At 36.4% G+C, this 22,469-nt stretch overlaps 1 protein-coding gene across 1 annotated transcript in view; it reads right to left on the reverse strand.

The window, feature by feature from the left end:
* Positions 1 to 12: 12 nt before the first annotated feature.
* Positions 13 to 22,469, reverse strand: part of LOC137622061 (uncharacterized) — a 24,059-nt gene continuing 1,602 nt past the window's right edge. Inside the window, exons 2-5 of the mRNA XM_068352538.1 lie at positions 18,356 to 18,498; positions 7,535 to 7,774; positions 5,278 to 5,443; positions 13 to 288 (exon numbers count right to left, since the gene is read on the reverse strand). Coding sequence (XP_068208639.1) covers positions 51 to 288; positions 5,278 to 5,443; positions 7,535 to 7,774; positions 18,356 to 18,494 — 783 coding nt within the window. The 5' untranslated portion in view covers positions 18,495 to 18,498 and the 3' untranslated portion in view covers positions 13 to 50. The remainder of the gene's footprint in view (positions 289 to 5,277; positions 5,444 to 7,534; positions 7,775 to 18,355; positions 18,499 to 22,469) is intronic.

Genomic DNA, 22,469 nt, shown 5'->3' on the forward strand with positions numbered 1-22,469 from the left:
TATTATGTTTAGGTCCACTCGAGTACTTCACAATTATTAAGGAATAATTTTCAAGCAAATAATTTTTTCTGCCCTTTAGTGAAAATACGTAACCGGTTAGCTACATCCACCTTCCAGGGATCTCGCACATAACAGGCGATGATGTCAGTATCCGTGATATTATGAGTCGCTTTCAGAGTCCATGGATGGACGTCTTTGTAGTCGTGAGGTCCAGGTTCCGTGCATTTAGCCGTGCTTGTCGAACCTATTATGATTAATAGGGGACCTTCGTACGCGTTGACGTATTTCCTACATACAAAGAGAGAATCCAAAGATTTATTGATTTATATTTTGTAGAACATACACATATTTATTCATTATCTTTTGTTGATATATATTTCATGGATTTTCATTTTTTTGAAAGACTTTTATAGATTTTGTTTCTATAAGACATATGAAAAGTCATCTAGTGATATATAAAAGTAAACAAAATGGGACACAAATTGACCATGAAAATTATTATAGATTGTAAGGATATTCAAATGAGTCTGTTGTAGCTCAACATAAACTGGTGGGGGCAGAAAAGCTCCAGTCAAAACTAGGAAGATCAAAACTTGGAAGCTGAAGGGAGAAAAGGTAGTAAAGTTTAGAAGTGGAAAGAACTAGGCATGAGATTTATGTAAATGAAACATCAGAATGGCCTGAAGAAATATGGGATGCTATGAAAGAGATTGTAGTGCCAGTAGCACCAAAGGTGTGTGGGAGGACAAGTGGTATATAACAGGGAAAAGAAACATTGTGGTGGATTCAAGAGGTTCAAACAGCTGTGAAAGAAAAAGAGTACCGCCAGAAGAAGGCGGGAAGAATATAATAACTACCAAACTATTGAGGAATATAGATGGGTAAAGCAGAAAACAAAGAGAATGGTAGGCTAGCATTTGCAAAGGGAGAAGCCAGGAGAAAGTGCCATTGAATGATGGAAACACCAGAGGCAGAAAAGATAATGCTCAAAATTGCAGAAGCAATCATAAAAGATGAAAATGGAAATATCTTAATTGAGGAAGAGGAAGTCAAGAAAAGATGGCAAGACTATTTTTTACAACTGTTAAAACACTGAGAACGAGTGTGAAGAACTGGAAAATGTTCATTCAGTAGAAGGACCAATAGCAAACAGAGAGAATGAAGTCGAGAATGCTATATAGAAAGGAAAAGCAAGTAAAGCTACAGGAAAATCAGAGGTAACAATATAAATTATTAAGACATTGAGAAATCTAGGCAAAGAGTGTGTGCACACACTTGGAAAAGATCTGGGAAGTAATGCCAAGTGAATGGGGAGATAGTTGGATGGTTAAGTTGTTTAAACGAAAAAGGAGACGCGTTAAACTGTGGGAACTACAGAGGAATAAAGCTTTTGGAGCCTGTATTCAAGATACTTGAAATATTAGTAGAAGGAAGGTTGGTAGAGTTGGTAGATATACATGAACAGCAGTTGGGTTGTGAAAGGAAAGAGTGGAGTAGATTCTGTCTTTATAGTAAGACTTAGAAGGAAACAGGAAAGTTCCATGTATTTTGTGGATCTTGAAAAGGTGCATGACGGTGCCAAGAAGGTTAGTCTATTGGTGTTTAAGAAAGAGAGGAGTATCAGAAAAGTTAGTAAGGTTAATGAGGATGATGTATGAGGGACCAAGAACCATTGTACATACGAAATATGCGGAGTTTGATGTGTTCTCTGAGGAGGTTGGCCTCCATCAGGGATGTGTTCTGAGTCCATTCTTGTTTTAGTCATTATAGATGCTATGCCATCTGAATTGCGGAACAGCGGAGAATTATGGGAGCTGATATTTGCAGATGATTTAGTCGTTATAGCAAACATAGAAGAAAATTGCAATTTTAGTATGGAAAAAGATCCCTAGAAAGGAAAGGATTGTAGGTGAAAATTGAAAAGACAAAACTAATGATTTGCAGTAGAGAAGGACATGAAGAAGTAAACATTCAAGCTGAAGATGTCACAGTGTTAAAATAGAACAATGAGATTAATGACAGAGGAGGGAGGTACTGAGAAAGCAGTGAGACAGAGTGAAAGAAGCATGGCAAAAATGAAGAGAAGTCACGGGAGTTATTTAAGACTAGAAAATACCATTAAAACTCAAAATGAAGATTTATATAACAGTTATGATGCCACCACTATCATATGGGACAGAAACTTGGCCGCTTGAAAAGAAAGGGGAGGTACTGTTAGAAAGAACCGAGATGAGGATGGTGAGACGGATTGCTGGAATGTCACTACTGGAAAGGAGGGAGAGTCAAGATATTATTATTATTATATTATTAACTGCAAAGCTACAACCCTAGTTGGAAAAGCAGGATGCTATAAGCCCAAGGGCCCCAACAGGGAAAATAGCCCAGTGAGGAAAGGAAACAAGGGAAAATAAAATATTTCAAGAAGAGCAACAACATTAAAATAAAATATTTTAAGAAGAGCAACAACATTAAAATAAAATATTTTAAGAAGAGCAACAACATTAAAATAAATATTTCCTAAGTAAACTATAAAGACATTAACATAACAAGAGGAAGAGAAATAAGATAGAAGAGTGTGCCCGAGTGTACCCTCAAGCAAGAGAAGAATGTGTGATATATAATGTAAGGATGGTTAGGGAAGCACATCTGAGATACTATGGCCATTTAATAGGAAGGGAGTAGGTGGAACTAATCAAGCGAGCTTAGAATATACCAGTGATAGGGAGGAGTGTGGGGAGTCATTGAATCAGATGAATGGATGTGGCAAAGAGGGATATATGTTGGGTGGGACTGGAGGAAGAAGATGCAAGGAATAGAAATAGGTGGAGAAAGTTAACCCGAGTGGCCGACCCTGCATTACATCGGGACTAATAAGGTTGAAAAAAATTTTAAAAGTAATTTTTTACAGATTTTAATTTTTGAAAGATGGTTTATAAAAAGTTTTGTGGATCTTCGTTGTTTTCAAAGGGATATGCTTTCGAATGTTCACATTTTTGACATAAGTTTTTTAAAAACAAATTTCGTGGATTATCATCTTTTTAAAAGATGAAAGTTTTATGTTTATATCATTTTAAAGTACTAAAGGTTTTTTTTTACCTATCTAAAAGAGGAATTTTTTTTTCTTATCTTTTTAAAAGTCGAAAGTTTTGTTTTATCTTTTTAAAAGAGGATTTTTTTATCTTTTTAAAAGTCACAAGTTTTGTTTTTATATCTTTATAAAAGACGAAAGTTTTGTTTATATATCTTTTTAAAAGACAAAAGTTTTGTTTTTATATCTTTTTAAAAGATGAAAGTTTTGTTTTTATATCTTTAAAAGACGAAAGTTTTGTTTTTATATCTTTTTAAAAGATGAAAGTTTTGTTTTTATATCTTTTTAAAAGATGAAAGTTTTGTTTTTATATCTTTTTAAAAGATGAAAGTTTTGTTTTTATATCTTTTTAAAAGATGAAAGTTTTGTTTTTATATTTTTTTAAATGACGAAAGTTTTGTTTTTATATCTTTTTAAAAGATGAAAGTTTTGTTTTTATATCTTTTTAAAAGACGAAAGTTTCGTTTTTATATCCTTTTTAGAAGACGAAAGTTTTGTTTTTATATCTTTTTTAAAAGACGAAAGTTTTCTTTTTATATCTTTTTAAAAGACGAAAGTTTTGTTTTTATATTTTTTTAAAAGATGAAAGTTTTGTTTTTATATCTTTTTAAAAGACGAAAGTATTGTTTTTATATCTTTTGAAAAGACGAAAGTTTTGTTTTTATATGTTTTTAAAAGACGAATGTTTTGTTTTTATATCTTTTTAAAAGACGAAAGTTTTGTTTTTATATCTTTTTAAAAGCCGAAAGTTTTGTATTATATTTTTAAAAGAGAATTGTTTGTTCATCTTTTTAAAGGAATTTTTTTTTATCTATTTAAAAGCCAAAAGTTTAAAAGAGGATTTTTTTTTATATTTTAAAAAGCCGAAAGTTTTGTTTCATCGTTTTAAAAGAGGATTTTTTTTTTATCTTTAAAAGTCACAAGTTTTGTTTTTATATCTTTTTAAAAGACAAAAGTTTTGTTTTTATATCTATTTAAAAGACGAAAGTTTTGTTTTTATATCTTTTTAAAAGAAGAAAGTTTTGTTTTTATATCTTTTTAAAAGACGGAAGTTTTGTTTTTATATCTTTTTAAAAGACGAAAGTTTTGTTTTTATATCTTTTTAAAAGACGAAAGTTTTGTGTTTATATCTTTTTAAAAGACGAAAGTTCTGTTTTTATATCTTTATAAAAGACGAAAGTTTTGTTTTTATATCTTTTGAAAAGACGAAAGTTTTGTTTTTATATCTTTTTAAAAGACGAAAGTTTTGTTTTTATATCTATTTAAAAGACGAAAGTTTTGTGTTTATATCTTTTTAAAAGACGAAAGTTTTGTTTTTATATCTTTTTAAAAGACGGAAGTTTTGTTTTTATATCTTTTTAAAAGACGGAAGTTTTGTTTTTATATCTTTTTAAAAGACGAAAGTTTTGTTTTTATATCTTTTTAAAAGACGGAAGTTTTGTTTTTATATCTTTTTAAAAGCCGAAAGTTTTGTATTATATTTTTAAAAGAGAATTGTTTGTTCATCTTTTTAAAGGAATTTTTTTTTATCTATTTAAAAGCCAAAAGTTTAAAAGAGGATTTATTTTATATATTTTAAAAAGCCGAAAGTTTTGTTTCATCGTTTTAAAAGAGGATTTTTTTTTTATCTTTTTAAAAGTCACAAGTTTTGTTTTTATATCTTTTTAAAAGACAAAAGTTTTGTTTTTATATCTATTTAAAAGACGAAAGTTTTGTTTTTATATCTTTTTAAAAGAAGAAAGTTTTGTTTTTATATCTTTTTAAAAGACGGAAGTTTTGTTTTTATATCTTTTTAAAAGACGAAAGTTTTGTTTTTATATCTTTTTAAAAGACGAAAGTTTTGTGTTTATATCTTTTTAAAAGACGAAAGTTCTGTTTTTATATCTTTATAAAAGACGAAAGTTTTGTTTTTATATCTTTTTAAAAGACGAAAGTTTTGTTTTTATATCTTTTTAAAAGACGAAAGTTTTGTTTTTATATCTTTTTAAAAGACGAAAGTATTGTTTTTATATCTTTTTAAAAGAAGAAAGTTTTATTTTATATCTTTTGAAAAGACGAAAGTTTTTTTTTTATATTTCTAAAAGACGAAAGTTTTGTTTTTATATTTTTAAAATACGAAAGTATTGTTTTTATATCTTTTTAAAAGACGCATCTCATCATCATGCCTTTCCGGCCCAAGACTCACTCACTTAAACACGCGAGCATTGTTGAAATAACAGCACATCAAGGCATGACAATGAGGGACACTGGGAGGGTCATCTTCTGGGTCAACATAGGTCAGCGGGATGAAAGTGGGCGGTGCATACTTCGAGCTCCACCAATCCCCGTTGATTTCGTAACCCATGACAGACAAACCTGAAATTAGAATAGTGATAAAGCATGAAGGATTGTGATAGCCTACTGGAAACGTTCCTGCCTGGCAATATGCTAGACTGGGGTTCGAATCCCCTACAAGCTCGATAGTTTCTTGTATTGTCTGCAACCTCATTATCCTTGGAAATGGTAGGGCGTTTGGTTGAGTCTATAGGTCTACCTGCTGAGTCCTCAGCGGTCATTGCCTGGCCGTCTTTGGTCCTAGCTTGGGCGGAGAGGGGGCTCGGGCGCTGATCATATGCATATATAGTCAATCTCTAGGGCATTGTCCCTTGCCAGTGCCATTCTTGAGCGACATTTAAACTGGTAAATGGCTTGCGTTTTTAACTGCTGATGTACTTTCATCTACAGTAATTGTAAAGTTTCTGTTTGCACAAAATAAATTCAACATTAAAATCTCACGGTTAAATTTTTTTTTGTTAATTTCTTTAAATTAAAGTTACTTTTATGTTCAATGGAACATAATATTGATTAGTGGGCTAGAATATCAAATCATTGGAAATCTCTGATAGAATCAAAATGACTGGATTTCTTCATTTAAAATAGATGTTTATGTAATTCAGCGGTCTATTGACATACTAGAAGTCAAAAAGCAGGAAAAAATGTTTGAAAATTCACGTGATTTAAATTGTTTTATGCTGTCAATATTATTGATATTTACACTTGATTGAGATATTTTGCTTTTAATTTGGGATACTTGTTTCAACACATGATCAGAGTAAACCAAGTGTTATTTAATTGATGACTTTTCCCACCAGTTTATTGCAAACTATCCACTTCTGAAATCGAGTCTTGTAAGCATGGAAGGAAATACACATTTTCGGAGACCAACAGAAAAGCGAAAGGATTTTCCATTTAGTAATATTACGAAAACCACAAAGTCTCTAATCTCGGCAGTCTGTTACTTCAAACTGGAAAAACCTAAAGTACAGTTGGGGACAGGAATTCTTGACACGCTGCGCTCTAAATAAGTACACCCTATCACACCCTTACAGCAAGGCGAGTTCCTTTATGTAGTCCAGACACCTCTGCCATCTCTCTCTACAGTGTTTGGTTAGACTGCCCGCCCCTGCCATCTCTCTCTACAGTGTTTGGTTAGACTACCCACCTCTACCATCTCTCTCTACAGTGTTTGGTTAGACTACCCACCTCTGCCATCTCTCTCTACAGTGTTTGGTTAGACTACCCACCTCTGCCATCTCTCTGTACAGTGTTTGCTTAGACTAGCCACCTCTGCCATCTCTCTCTACAGTGTTTGCTTAGACTAGCCACCTCTGCCATCTCTCTCTACAGTGTTTGCTTAGACTACCCACCTCTGCCATCTCTCTCTACAGTGTTTGGTTAGACTAGCCACCTCTGCCATCTCTCTCTACAGTGTTTGGTTAGACTAGCCACCTCTGCCATCTCTCTCTACAGTGTTTGGTTAGACTACCCACCTCTGCCATCTCTCTCTCTACAGTGTTTGGTTAGACTAGCCACCTCTGCCATCTCTCTCTCTACAGTGTTTGGTTAGACTAGCCACCTCTGCCATCTCTCTCTACAGTGTTTGCTTAGACTACCCACCTCTGCCATCCCTCTCTACAGTGTTTGGTTAGACTAGCCACCTCTGCCATCTCTCTCTACAGTGTTTGGTTAGACTACCCACCTCTGCCATCTCTCTCTACAGTGTTTGCTTAGACTACCCACCTCTGCCATCTCTCTCTACAGTGTTTGCTTAGACTACCCACCTCTGCCATCTCTCTCTACAGTGTTTGGTTAGACTAGCCACCTCTGCCATCTCTCTCTACAGTGTTTGGTTAGACTACCCACCTCTGCCATCTCTCTCTACAGTGTTTGGTTAGATTACCCACCTCTGCCATCTCTCTCTACAGTGTTTGGTTAGACTACCCACCTCTGCCATCTCTCTCTACAGTGTTTGGTTAGACTACTCACCTCTGCCATATCTCTCTACAATGTTTGGTTACTAGACGTGCAGTAAGGGTGTGAAACAGTGCACGTCTTCGGAGCGAAATATGCCAATGACTCCTTCGATTCCTAATGAAAGATGAGGGTCGTTCTTCTCCTTGTGTTTACCTGTTGTGGCTTGAATCAGCCATTCCAAGAGTCCCGTACCGCAACCGACGGAGGCTACTGAAGAAAGCTCTGCCTCGCTCACTTGATCGGCCAAGAAGCGCAGGCAGCAGCGACCAGGACGTACCCACAGTAACAGGGGATCCCAGGGATCCTTTGAGTTCTTCCCGCAGGTGTCACTGCTGCTGCCATTAGCACCGTCAGCTGATCTTCCTACCAAGGATATCACTGCTTCAGCATCACCTGAAATTGAGGCAGATAGCTAAAATAGTAGGAAATGTTTCTGAAATGGAGGCAGTTGGCTAAAAGAGCAGGGAATGTTTCTAAAATGGAGGTAGATGGTTAAAATAGCAGGAAATGTTTCTGAAATGGAGGCAGTTGGCTAAAAGAGCATGTAACGTTTCTGAAATGGAGGCAGATGGCTAAAAGAGCAGGAAATGTTTCTGACATGGAGGCAGATGGCTAAAATAGCAAGAAATCTTTCTGAAAGGGAGGCAGTTGGCTAAAAGAGCATGTAACGTTTCTGAAATGGAGGCAGATGGATAAGAGAGCAGGATATATTTCTGAAATGGAGGCAAATAGTTAAAAGAGAAGGAAATGTTTCTGAAATGGAGACAATTGGCTAAAAGAGCAGGAAATGGAGGCAAATGTCTAAAAGAGCAGGAGATGTTTCTGAAATGGAGGCAGATGGCTAAAAGAGCAGGAAATGTTTCTTAAATGGAGGCAGTTGGCTAAAAGAGCATGTAACGTTTCTGAAATGGAGGCAGATGGCTAAAAGAACAGGAAATGTTTTTGAAATAGAGGCAGTTGGCTAAAAGAGCAGGAAATGTTTCTGAAATGGAGACAGTTGGTTAAAAGAGCAGGAAATGGAGGCAGATGTCTAAAAGAGCCAGAAATGTTTCTGAAATGGAGGCAGATGGCTAAAAGAGCAGGAAATGTTTCTGAAATAAAGGCAGTTGGCTAAAAGAGCAGGAAATGTTTTTGAAATGGAGACAGATGGCTAAAAGAACAGGAAATGTTTTTGAAATAGAGGCAGTTGGCTAAAAGAGCAGGAAATGTTTCTGAAATGGAGGCAGATGGCTAAAAGAGCAGGTAATGTTTCTTAAATGGAGGCAGTTGGCTAAAAGAGCATGTAACGTTTCTGAAATGGAGGTAGATGGCTAAAAGAGCAGGAAATGTTTCTGAAATGGAGACAGTTGGCTAAAAGAGCAGGAAATGGAGGAAGATTTCTAAAAGAGCCAGAAATGTTTCTGAAATGGAGGCAGATGGCTAAAAGAGCAGGAAATGTTTCTGAAATAGAGGCAGTTGGCTAAAAGAGCAGGAAATGTTTTTGAAATGGAGACAGATGGCTAAAAGAACAGGAAATGTTTTTGAAATAGTGGTAGTTGGCTAAAAGAGCAGGAAATGTTTCTGAAATGGAGGCAGATGGCTAAAAGAGCAGGAAATGTTTCTTAAATGGAGGCAGTTGGCTAAAAGAGCATGTAACGTTTCTGAAATGGAGGCAGATGGCTAAAAGAACAGGAAATGTTTTTGAAATAGAGGCAGTTGGCTAAAAGAGCAGGAAATGTTTCTGAAATGGAGACAGTTGGTTAAAAGAGCAGGAAATGTTTCTGAAATGGAGACAGTTGGCTAAAAGAGCAGGAAATGGAGGCAGATGTCTAAAAGAGCCAGAAATGTTTCTGAAATGGAGGCAGATGGCTAAAAGAGCAGGAAATGTTTCTGAAATGGAGACAGTTGGCTAAAAGAGCAGGAAATGGAGGCAGATGTCTAAAAGAGCCAGAAATGTTTCTGAAATGGAGGCAGATGGCTAAAAGAGCAGGAAATGTTTCTTAAATGGAGGCAGATGGCTAAAAGAGCAGGAAATGTTTCTTAAATGGAGGCAGATGGCTAAAAGAGCAGGAAATGTTTCTGAAATGGAGACAGTTGGCTAAAAGAGCAGGAAATGGAGGCAGATGTCTAAAAGAGCCAGTAATGTTTCTGAAATTGAGGCAGATGGCTAAAAGAGCAGGAAATGTTTCTGAAATGGAGGCAGATGGCTAAAAGAGCAGGAAAGGTTTCTAAAATGGAGGCAGATGGCTAAAAGAGCAGGAGATGTTTCTGAAATGGAGGCATTTGACTAAAAGAGCAGGAAATGTTGCTGAAATTGAGGCAGATGGCTAAAAGAGTAGGAAATGTTTCTGAAATGGAGGCAGATGGGTAAAAGAGCAAGAAATTTTTCTAAAATGAAGGCAGTTGGCTAAAAGAGCAGGAAATGTTTCTGAAATGGAGGCATGTGGCTAAAAGAGCAGGAAATGTTTCTGAAATGGAGGCAGATGGATAAGAGAGCAGGATATATTTCTGAAATGGAGGGAAATGGTTAAAAGAGCAGGAAATGTTTCTGAAATGGAGACAGTTGGCTAAAAGAGCATGTAACGTTTCTGAAGTGGAGGCAGATGTCTAAAAGAGCAAGAAATGTTTCTGAAATGGAGACAGTTGGCTAAAAGAGCAGGAAATGGAGGCAGATGTCTAAAAGAGCCAGAAATGTTTCTGAAATGGAGGCAGATGGCTAAAAGAGCAGGAAATGTTTCTTAAATGGAGGCAGTTGACTAAAAGAGCATGTAACGTTTCTGAATTGGAGGCAGATGGCTAAAAGAGCAGGAAATGTTTCTGAAGTGGAGACAGTTGGCTAAAAGAGCAGGAAATGGAGGCAGATGTCTAAAAGAGCCAGAAATGTTTCTGAAGTGGAGGCAGATGGCTAAGATAGCAAGAAATGTTTCTGAAATGGAGACAGTTGGCTAAAAGAGCAGGAAATGGAGGCAGATGTCTAAAAGAGCCAGAAATGTTTCTGAAATGGAGGCAGATGGCTAAAAGAGCAGGAAAGGTTTCTAAAATGGAGGCAGATGGCTAAAAGAGCAGGAGATGTTTCTGAAATGGAGGCATTTGGCTAAAAGAGCAGGGAATGTTGCTTGAATTGAGGCAGATGGCTAAAAGAGCAGGAAATGTTTCTGAAATGGAGGCAGATGGGTAAAAGAGCAAGAAATGTTTCTAAAATGAAGGCAGTTGGCTAAAAGAGCAGGAAATGTTTCTGAAATGGAGGCAGGTGGCTAAAAGAGCAGGAAATGTTTCTGAAATGGAGGCAGATGGATAAGAGAGCAGGATATATTTCTGAAATGGAGGCAAATGGATAAAAGAGCAGGAAATTTTTCTGAAATGGAGACAGTTGGCTAAAAGAGCAGGAAATGGAGCCAGATGGCTAAAAGAGCCAGAAATGTTTCTGAAATGGAGGCAGATGGCTAAAAGAGCAGGAAATGTTTCTTAAATGGAGGCAGTTGGCTAAAAGAGCATGTAACGTTTCTGAAATGGAGGCAGATGGCTAAAAGAGCAGGAAATGTTTCTGAAATAGAGACCGTTGGCTAAAAGAGCAGGAAATGGAGGCAGATGTCTAAAAGAGCCAGAAATGTTTCTGAAGTGGAGGCAGATAGCTAAAATAGCAGGAAATGTTTCTGAAATGGAGACAGTTGGCTAAAAGATCAGGAAATGGAGGCAGATGTCCAAAAGAGCCAGAAATGTTTCTGAAATGGAGGCAGATGGCTAAAAGAGCAGGAAATGTTTCTGAAATAGAGGCAGTTGGCTAAAAGAGCAGGAAATTTTTTTGAAATGGAGACAGATGGCTAAAAGAACAGGAAATGTTTTTGAAATAGTGGCAGTTGGCTAAAAGAGCAGGAAATGTTTCTGAAATGGAGGCAGATGGCTAAAAGAGCAGGAAATGTTTCTTAAATGGGGCAGTTGGCTAAAAGAGCATGTAACGTTTCTGAAATGGAGGCAGATGGCTAAAAGAACAGGACATGTTTTTGAAATAGAGGCAGTTGGCTAGAAGAGCAGGAAATGTTTCTGAAATGGAGACAGTTGGTTAAAAGAGCAGGAAATGGAGGCAGATGTCTAAAAGAGCCAGAAATGTTTCTGAAATGGAGGCAGATGGCTAAAAGAACAGGAAATGTTTCTGAAATAGAGGCAGTTGGCTAAAAGAGCAGGAAATGTTTCTGAAATGGATACAGTTGGCTAAAAGAGCAGGAAATGGAGGCAGATGTCTAAAAGAGCCAGAAATGTTTCTGAAATGGAGGCAGATGGCTAAAAGAGCAGGAAATGTTTCTGAAATGGAGACAGTTGGCTAAAAGAGCAGGAAATGGAGGCAGATGTCTAAAAGAGCCAGAAATGTTTCTGAAATGGAGGAAGATGGCTAAAAGAGCAGGAAATGTTTCTTAAATGGAGGTAGATGGCTAAATGAGCAGGAAATGTTTCTTAAATGGAGGCAGATGGCTAAAAGAGCAGGAAATGTTTCTGAAATGGAGACAGTTGGCTAAAAGAGCAGGAAATGGAGGCAGATGTCTAAAAGAGCCAGTAATGTTTCTGAAATTGAGGCAGATGGCTAAAAGAGCAGGAAATGTTTCTGAAATGGAGGCAGATGGCTAAAAGAGCAGGAAAGGTTTCTAAAATGGAAGCAGATGGCTAAAAGAGCAGGAGATGTTTCTGAAATGAAGGCATTTGACTAAAAGAGCAGGAAATGTTGCTGAAATTGAGGCAGATGGCTAAAAGAGTAGGAAATGTTTCTGAAATGGAGGCAGATGGGTAAAAGAGCAAGAAATTTTTCTAAAATGAAGGCAGTTGGCTAAAAGAGCAGGAAATGTTTCTGAAATGGAGGCATGTGGCTAAAAGAGCAGGAAATGTTTCTGAAATGGAGGCAGATGGATAAGAGAGCAGGATATATTTCTGAAATGGAGGCAAATGGTTAAAAGAGCAGGAAATGTTTCTGAAATGGAGACAGTTGACTAAAAGAGCATGTAACGTTTCTGAAGTGGAGGCAGATGTCTAAAAGAGCAAGAAATGTTTCTGAAATGGAGACAGTTGGCTAAAAGAGCAGGAAATGGAGGCAGATGTCTAAAAGAGCCAGAAATGTTTCTGAAATGGAGGCAGATGGCTAAAAGAGCAGGAAATGTTTCTTAAATGGAGGCAGTTGACTAAAAGAGCATGTAACGTTTCTGAAGTGGAGGCAGATGGCTAAAAGAGCAGGAAATGTTTCTGAAGTGGAGACAGTTGGCTAAAAGAGCACGAAATGGAGGCAGATGTCTAAAAGAGCCAGAAATGTTTCTGAAGTGGAGGCAGATGGCTAAGATAGCAAGAAATGTTTCTGAAATGGAGACAGTTGGCTAAAAGAGCAGGAAATGGAGGCAGATGTCTAAAAGAGCCAGAAATGTTTCTGAAATGGAGGCAGATGGCTAAAAGAGCAGGAAATGTTTCTTAAATGGAGGCAGTTGACTAAAAGAGCAGGAGATGTTTCTGAAATGGAGGCATTTGGCTAAAAGAGCAGGGAATGTTGCTTGAATTGAGGCAGATGGCTAAAAGAGCAGGAAATGTTTCTGAAATGGAGGCAGATGGGTAAAAGAGCAAGAAATGTTTCTAAAATGAAGGCAGTTGGCTAAAAGAGCAGGAAATGTTTCTGAAATGGAGGCATGTGGCTAAAAGAGCAGGAAATGTTTCTGAAATGGAGGCAGATGGATAAGAGAGCAGGATATATTTCTGAAATGGAGGCAAATGGATAAAAGAGCAGGAAATTTTTCTGAAATGGAGACAGTTGGCTAAAAGAGCAGGAAATGGAGGCAGATGTCTAAAAGAGCCAGAAATGTTTCTGAAATGGAGGCAGATGGCTAAAAGAGCAGGAAATGTTTCTTAAATGAAGGCAGTTGGCTAAAAGAGCATGTAACGTTTCTGAAATGGAGGCAGATGGCTAAAAGAGCAGGAAATGTTTCTGAAATGGAGACCGTTGGCTAAAAGAGCAGGAAATGGAGGCAGATGTCTAAAAGAGCCAGAAATGTTTCTGAAGTGGAGGCAGATAGCTAAAATAGCAAGAAATGTTTCTGAAATGGAGACAGTTGGCTAAAAGAGCAGGAAATGGAGGCAGATGTCTAAAAGAGCCAGAAATGTTTCTGAAATGGAGGCAGATGGCTAAAAGAGCAGGAAATGTTTCTGAAATGGAGGCAGATGGCTAAAAGAGCAGGAAAGGTTTCTAAAATGGAGGCAGTTGGCTAAAAGAGCAGGAAATGTTGTTGAAATTGAGGCAGATAGCTAAAAGAGCAGGAAATGTTTCTGAAATGGAGGCATGTGGCTAAAAGAGCAGGAAATGTTTCTGAAATAGAGGCATTTGGCTAAAAGAGCAGGAAATGTTGCTGAAATTGAGGCACATGGCTAAAAGAACAGGAAATGTTTCTGAAATAGAGGCAGTTGGCTAAAAGAGCAGGAATTTTTTTTGAAATGGAGACAGTTGGTTAAAAGAGCAGGAAATGTTTCTGAAATGGAGACAGATGGCTAAAAGAACAGGAAATGTTTCTGAAATAGAGGCAGTTGGCTAAAAGAGCAGGAAATGTTTCTGAAATGGAGGCAGATGGCTAAAAGAGCAGGAAATGTTTCTTAAATGGAGGCAGTTGGCTAAAAGAGCATGTAACGTTTCTGAAATGGAGGCAGATGGCTAAAAGAGCAGGAAATGTTTCTGAAATGGAGACAGTTGGCTAAAAGAGCAGGATATGGAGGCAGATGTCTAAAAGAGCCAGAAATGTTTCTGAAATGGAGGCAGATGGCTATAAGAGCAGGAAAGGTTTCTAAAATGGAGGCAGATGGCTAGAAGAGCAGGAGATGTTTCTGAAATGGAGGCATTTGGCTAAAAGAGCAGGAAATGTTGTTGAAATTGAGGCAGATGGCTAAAAGAACAGGAAATTTTTCTGAAATGGAGGCAGATGGGTAAAAGAGCAGGAAATGTTTCTAAAATGAAGGCAGTTGGCTAAAAGAGCAAGAAATGTTTCCAAAATGAAGGCAGTTGGTAAAAGAACAGGAAATGTTTCTGAAATGGAGGCAGTTGGCTAAAAGAGCAGGAAATGTTTCTGAAATGGAGGCAGATGGATAAGAGAGCAGGATATATTTCTGAAATGGAGGCAGATGGTTAAAAGAGCAGGAAATGTTTCGGAAATTGAGGCAGTTGGCTAAAAGAGCAGGAAATGTTTCTGAAATTGAGACAGATGGCTAAAAGAGCAGGAAATGTTTCTGAAATGGAGGCAGATGGCTAAAAGAGCATGGAATATTTCTGAAATTGAGGGAGGTGGCTACAAGAGCAGGAAATGTTTCTGAAATTGAAGCAGATGGCTGAAAGAGCAGGAAATATTTCTGAAATTGAGACAGATGGCTGAAAGAGCAGGAAATGTTTCTGAAATTGAGGCAGATGGCTAAAAGAGCTGGAAATATATCTGAAATTGAGACAGATGGCTAAAAGAGCAGGAAATGTTCCTGAAATAGAGACAGATGACTAAATGAACAGAACATGTTTCTGAAATTGAGACAGATGGCTAAAAGGGCAGGAAATATTTCTGAAATTGAGGCAGATGGCTAAAAGAGCAGGAAATTTTTATGAAATAGAGGCAGATGTTTACAGGAGTGGGAAATATTTTGGAAATTGAGGCAGATGGCTAAAATAGAAGGAAATATTTCTGAAATTGAGGCAGATGGCTAAAAGAGCAGGAAATATTTATGAAATAGAGGCAGATGTTTACAGGAGTGGGAAATATTTTGGAAATTGAGGCAGATGGCTAAAAGAGCAGGAAATATTTATGAAATAGAGGCAGATGTTTACAGGAGTGGGAAATATTTTGGAAATTGAGGCAGATGGCTAAAATAGAAGGAAATATTTCTGAAATTGAAGCAGATGACTGAAAGAGCAGGATATATTTTTAAAACAGGCTGAGAGCTAAAAGAGCAGGATATATTTTTAAAACAGGCTGAGAGCTAAAAGAGCAGGGAATATTTCTGAAATTAAGACAGATTGCTAAAATAGAAGGAAATACTTCCAAATTGAGGCATATGGCTAAAAGAGCGGGAAATATTTCTCAAGTTGAGGCAGATGGCTAATATAGAAGGAAATATGTCTGAAATTTCAGCAGGTGGCTAAAAGAGCAGGATATATTTTTTGAGACAGGTAGATGGCTGAAAGAGCAGGAAATATTTCTGAAATTGGAGCAGAGGTTAGAAGAGCAGGCCATGTTTCTCTAATTGAGGCAGATTTCTTTAAAGAATGGTAATATTTCTGTAATTGGGGCACGGATAAATGAGCAGGAAATATTTCAGATATTCAGGCATCAAATGGCTTCAATAGCAGGAAATATTTCGGAAATTGAGGCAGATGGCTAAAAGAGCAGGAAATATTTCTGAAATTGAGGCAGATGGCTAAAAGAGCTGGAAATATTTCTGAAATTGAGACAGACGGCTGAAAGAGCAGGAAATGTTTCTGAAATTGAGGCTGGTGGCTAAAAGAGCTGGAAATATATCTGAAATGATGTAAATCGTTTCAGTGGAGACCTAAAACCCGCAACTTTAACTTTTTTTAACTTTAAATTGAGAAGGATGACTAAATGAACAGGAAATGTTTCGGAAATTGAGACAGATGGCTAAAATAGCAGGAAATGTTTCTGAAATTGAGACAGATGACTAAATGAACAGGAAATGTTTTTGAAATTGAGACAGATGGCTAAAATAGCAAGAAATGTTTCTGAAATTGAGGCAGATTGCTAAAATAGCTGGAAATATATCTGAAATTGAGGCAGATGGCTAAAAGAGCAGGAAATATTTATGAAATAGAGGCAGATGTTTACAAGAGTAGGAAATATTTTGGAAATTGAGGCAGATGGCTAAAATAGAAGGAAATATTTCTGAAATTGAAGCAGATGACTGAAAGAGCAGGATATATTTTTAAAACAGGCTGATAGCTAAAAGAGCAGGGAATATTTCTGAAAATGAGACAGATTGCTAAAATAGAAGGAAATACTTCCAAATTGAGGCAGATGGCTAAAAGAGCGGGAAATATTTCTCAAGTTGAGTCAGATGGCTAATATAGAAGGAAATATTTCTGAAATTTTAGCAGGTGGCTAAAAGAGCAGGATATATTTTTTGAGACAGGTAGATGGCTGAAAGAGCAGGAAATATTTCTGAAATTGGAGCAGAGGTTAGAAGAGCAGGCCATGTTTCTCTAATTGAGGCAGATTTCTTTAAAGAATGGTAATATTTCTGTAATTGGGGCACGGATAAATGAGCAGGAAATATTTCAGATATTCAGGCATCAAATGGCTTCAATAGCAGGAAATATTTCGGAAATTGAGGCAGATGGCTAAAAGAGCAGGAAATATTTCTGAAATTGAGGCAGATGGCTAAAAGAGCTGGAAATATTTCTGAAATTGAGACAGACGGCTGAAAGAGCAGGAAATGTTTCTGAAATTGAGGCTGGTGGCTAAAAGAGCTGGAAATATATCTGAAATGATGTAAATCGTTTCAGTGGAGACCTAAAACCCGCAACTTTAACTTTTTTTAACTTTAAATTGAGAAGGATGACTAAATGAACAGGAAATGTTTCGGAAATTGAGACAGATGGCTAAAATAGCAGGAAATGTTTCTGAAATTGAGACAGATGACTAAATGAACAGGAAATGTTTTTGAAATTGAGACAGATGGCTAAAATAGCAGGAAATGTTTCTGAAATTGAGACAGATGACTAAATGAACAGGAAATGTTTTTGAAATTGAGACAGATGGCTAAAATAGCAAGAAATGTTTCTGAAATTGAGGCAGATTGCTAAAATAGCTGGAAATATATCTGAAATTGAGGCAGATGGCTAAAAGAGCAGGAAATATTTATGAAATAGAGGCAGATGTTTACAAGAGTAGGAAATATTTTGGAAATTGAGGCAGATGGCTAAAATAGAAGGAAATATTTCTGAAATTGAAGCAGATGACTGAAAGAGCAGGATATATTTTTAAAACAGGCTGATAGCTAAAAGAGCAGGGAATATTTCTGAAAATGAGACAGATTGCTAAAATAGAAGGAAATACTTCCAAATTGAGGCAGATGGCTAAAAGAGCGGGAAATATTTCTCAAGTTGAGTCAGATGGCTAATATAGAAGGAAATATTTCTGAAATTTTAGCAGGTGGCTAAAAGAGCAGGATATATTTTTTGAGACAGGTAGATGGCTGAAAGAGCAGGAAATATTTCTGAGATTGGAACAGATGGTTAGAAGAGCAGGACATGTTTCTCAAATTGAGGCAGATTTCTTAAAGAATGGGAATATTTCTGTAATTGGGGCACGGCTAAACGAGCAGGAAATATTTCTGATATTCAGGCATCAAATGGCTTAAATATCAGGAAATATTTCTGAAATTGAGGCAGATGGCTAAAAGAGCAGGAAATACTTCTGAAATTAAGCCAGAGGGCTTAAAAAGGGGGGAATATTCCTGAAATTGGAGCAGAATGCTTAAGAGCAGATTTTTTTTTATTCTTTTTTAATTAAGCAGATGGCTATAAGAGCAGAAAATGTTTCTGAAATTGTGGAATACGACTAAAAGATCAGGAAATATTTCTGAAAATGTGGAATACGAATAAAAGACCAGGAAATAGTTCTGAAATTGAGGCAGATGGCTATAAGAGCAGGAAATGTTTCTGAAATTGTGGAATATGGCTAAAAGATCAGGAAATATTTCTGAAAATGTGGAATACGAATAAAAGACCAGGAAATATTTCTGAAATTGGGTCAGATGGCTATAAGAGCAGGAAATATTTTTTAAATTGTGGCAGATGGCCATAAGAACAGGATATATTTCTGAAATCAGGCAGATGGCTATAAGAGCAGAAAATGATTCTTATTATGAGCATATGGCCTAGCCCTAAAGAACAGGAAATATATCTGCGGGGTTAAATAATAAGAATATTGTCATATCTTTATCCTCCATGGCAGGGTATCCTTTTTCAAACCATATCTGTACCTTTATTATAATAGGCCCAAACTCTTTTGCATAGGGTTGACAGCAGGGTTTGGCAGAGGGCGTCGTCAGCATAGTTATCAGCGATGTCATCTTCCGGGCGTGTTGGGTCTGCTTGTCCCTCAATGCACGTGAAGTTCATTCCTCTATAAGAAATGAAATTGTTTACCTTTCAGACAGGAAGTTTTTGTAACTAGTGTACGTGACCCGTCAAAAATGATGGCTAAATGTTAGATAGGTATGTACACGCGGACACGTACCTCTCTCTCTCCAGGGTATGACTATTTTCTTGCCCGAGGTACGGGGAGATCTGAGCGTGACTGTAAAGAAATATATATATATATATATATATATATATATATATATATATATATATATATATATATATAAATATATATATATATATATATATATATATATATATAAATATATATATATATATATATATATATATATATATATATATATATATATATATATATATATAATATCTATATGGCCAGACACTTGCTTTATCATATAGGGGGAATTATTATTATTATCATTATAATTATTGTTGTTGTTATTATTATTATTATTGTTGTTGTTTTTTATAATATTATTATATAATAGTTCTCAAGACAATTGATGTTATTTCAAAGGCAAAAAGTATCACAAAGAAATTATCATTATAATTAACACTTAAAAACATTCATATTAAGGTAGATAAATGTATACAACATAGAGAGCAAGATTTATAATAATGAGAAAAACCGAAGAAGAAAGAGAATTTGAAAGTTTCTCTGGAAATAATCCTCCTAAAATCATAATGGAACACACTCGATGAATGAGGGAAGAGGTAGCCTCATGGGTGTTACACAATTAAGACTGAATCTTGTAATTGGAACTAGATATTTAACAAATTATTGAGATTATCGCAATTTATTCTAGAATCCTGAACTTTGACAGAAAACGGGAATACCTTTGGAAGCGTTTGACAAAAAACGGGAGCTGACAAGGGGGCGTTTATTAAGTTTTTTTTTTCTTTTCTTTAAAATGTCACTAGCCTTCCCTCTCTCACACGCTTTATAAGTATCACCTGACTCACTTGAGCATGGACTATCGCCAAAGATGTCATCACTTATGCGACTTATCCCACATCCACACACCCCCAACTTTGAACCATCTCTTGAAAGAAATTCCGATCTGTTGCCAATACTGTTGTCTCATGATTAAGTGTTCTCGAGTGACTAATGTGTGAAACGCGTATATCGATTATATATATACATATCTATCTATCTATCTATCTATATATATATATATATATATATATATAATGACAAGCAAAAGTTAATTTACAATGCAAAGTTTAATTACAATGCGTGACGTCTTGCAAAATTTAATTACAATGAGTGGCGTCTTGCAAAGTTTAATTGCAATGCTGGCGTTTTAAAAGTTATTTTACGATGCGTGGCGTCTTGCAGAATTTAATTACAATGTATGGCGTCTTGCAAAGTTTAATTACAATGCGTGGATTCTTGCAAAATTTAATTACAATGTGTGGCGTCTTGCAAAGTTTAATTACAATGCGTGGCATCTTGCAAAGTTTAATTACAGTGCGTGGTGTCTTGCAAAATTTAATTACAATGCGTGGTGTCTTGCAAAATTTAATTAGAATGCTGGCGTCTTGCAAAATTTAAAATGCGTGGCGCCTTGCAAAGTTTAATTACAATGCTGGTGTCTTGCCAAATTTAATTACAATGAGTGGCGTCTTGCAAAATTTAATTACAATGTGTGGCATTTTGCAAAGTTAATTTACAATGCCTGGTGTCTTTCAAAGTTTAATTACAATATGTGGCGTCATGCAAAGTTAATTTACAATGTGTGGCATTTTTCAAAGTTTAATTACAATGCATGGCCTCTTGCAAAATTTAATTACAATGTGTTTCGTCTTGCAAAGCTTAATTGCAATGCGGGGTGTCTTGCAAAGTTTAATTACAATGCGTGGCCATGTCTTGCAAAGTTTAATTACAATGTGTGGCATCTTGTAAAGCTTAATTACAATGTATTGTGTCTTGCAAAGTTTAATTACAATGCGTGGCGCTGTGCAAAGTTTAATTACAATGCGTGGCGCTGTGCAAAGTTTAATTACAATGCATGGCTTCTTGCAAAGTTTGATTACATTATGTGCCTTCTTCCAAAGTTTAATTTCAACGCCTGGCGTCTTGTAAAGTTTAATTACAATGCATGGCATCTTGCAAAGTTTAATTACAAAGCGTGGTGTCTTGCAAAGTTTAATTACAATGGTGGTGTCTTGAAAAGTTTAATTTTAATACGTAGCGTCTTGCAAAGTTTAATTACAAAGCGTGGTGTCTTGCAAAGTTTAATTACAATGCTTGGCGTCTTACAAAGTTTAGTTACAATATGTGGTGTCTTGCAAAGTTTAATTACCATGCGTGGCGTCTTGCAAAGTTTAATTACAACATGTGGCATCTTGCAAAGTTTAATTACAACATGTGGCATCTTGCAAAGTTTAATTACAACATATGGCGTCTTGCAAAGTTTAGTTACAGTGCAGGGCATCTTGTAAAGTTTAATTACAATGCGTGGCTTCTTGCAAAGTTAATTTATAATGCGTGGCATCTTGCAAAGTTTAATTACCCTGCTGGAATCTTGCAAAGTTTAATTACAATGTGTGGTGTCTTGCAAAGCTAATTTATAATGTGTGGCATCTTTCAAAGTTTAATTACAACGTATGGCATCTTGCAAAGTTTAATTAAAAAGCGTGGCGTCTTGCAAAGTTTAATTACCTCGCTGGAATCTTGCGAAGCTAATTTATAATGTTTGGCATCTTTCAAAGTTTAATTACAACGCATGGCGTCTTGCAAAGTTTAATTACAAAGTGTGGCGTCTTGCAAAGTTTAATTACAAAGCGTGGCGTCTTGCAAAGTTTAATTGCAAAGCCTGGCATCTTGCAAAGTTTAATTACAAAAGTGGCGTCTTGCAAAGTTTAATTACAAAGGTGGCGTCTTGCAAAGTTAATTTACAACGCGTGGCGTCTTGCAAAGTTTAATTGCAAAGCCTGGCATCTTGCAAAGTTTAATTGCAAAGCCTGGCATCTTGCAAAGTTTAATTACAAAGGTGGCGTCTTGCAAAGTTAATTTACAACGCGTGGCGTCTTGCAAAGTTTAATTACAACGCGTGACGTCTTGCAAAGTTTTAAATAAAATGCGTGGCGTCTTGCAAAGTGCAATTACAACGCGTGGTGTCTTGCAAAGTTTTAATTACAATGCGTGGCGTCTTGCAAAGTTTAATTACAACGCGTGGCGTCTTGCAAAGTTAATTTACAATATGTGGCATCTTGCAAAGTTAATTTACAATGCGTGGCGTCTTACAAAGTTCTCATTTTAAGGGCTGCCAACGCAAAAGCCCGCTTCTTAGGTAAGGTAGGGCAATCTAAATCGAGCAAACGAACGAAGCTCTCATTTTATATTTATCACCTGCTGCCAATTAACTACGGACCACCAATAAAACTCTCATTCATCCCCCCCCCCTTCAGTTACAAGGCTCTACCCTCCCCCACCCTCCTCCTCTGACAGCCTGTGGTTTCCCTGGCTATTCGTAAGTGGAAAATAACTATATTTTTAAAGAAATTTCTGTCTGTAGAGACCAGATGTTTTGAAGCATCATTGAGCGGCCTTTCATAAGTTCTCGCCATGTGTGTGTTCCATTAAAACACACTGGCTTAGTTTAGATTACATTGAAACACATTGATGCAGTTTAGATCTATGCCTAGGCCTCTCTCTCTCTCTCTCTCTCTCTCTCTCTCTCTCCTCTCTCTCTCTCTCTCTCTCCTCTCTCTCTCTCTCTCTCTCTCTCATATATATATATATATATATATATATATATATATTTCATAGTATCGTAAACTTAAAAAGAGACCCTCTTTTCATCGTTTTTTTTCTAATATCGGTGTATTTTACGATAAATTAAAATGCATTGTTTAAAAGCTAACGAATGATTTATAATAATCACCTGAAAAGCGAATAACTATTCATAGACTCTGCCCACAAAATGATTGAAACGTTTGAGCTCGGCTGTTTACCTATTTAGGCAAGATTTGATTATATAACTAGTC

This window comes from Palaemon carinicauda, chromosome 28 (genome assembly GCF_036898095.1).
Source record: "Palaemon carinicauda isolate YSFRI2023 chromosome 28, ASM3689809v2, whole genome shotgun sequence".
NCBI lineage: Eukaryota > Metazoa > Arthropoda > Malacostraca > Decapoda > Palaemonidae > Palaemon > Palaemon carinicauda.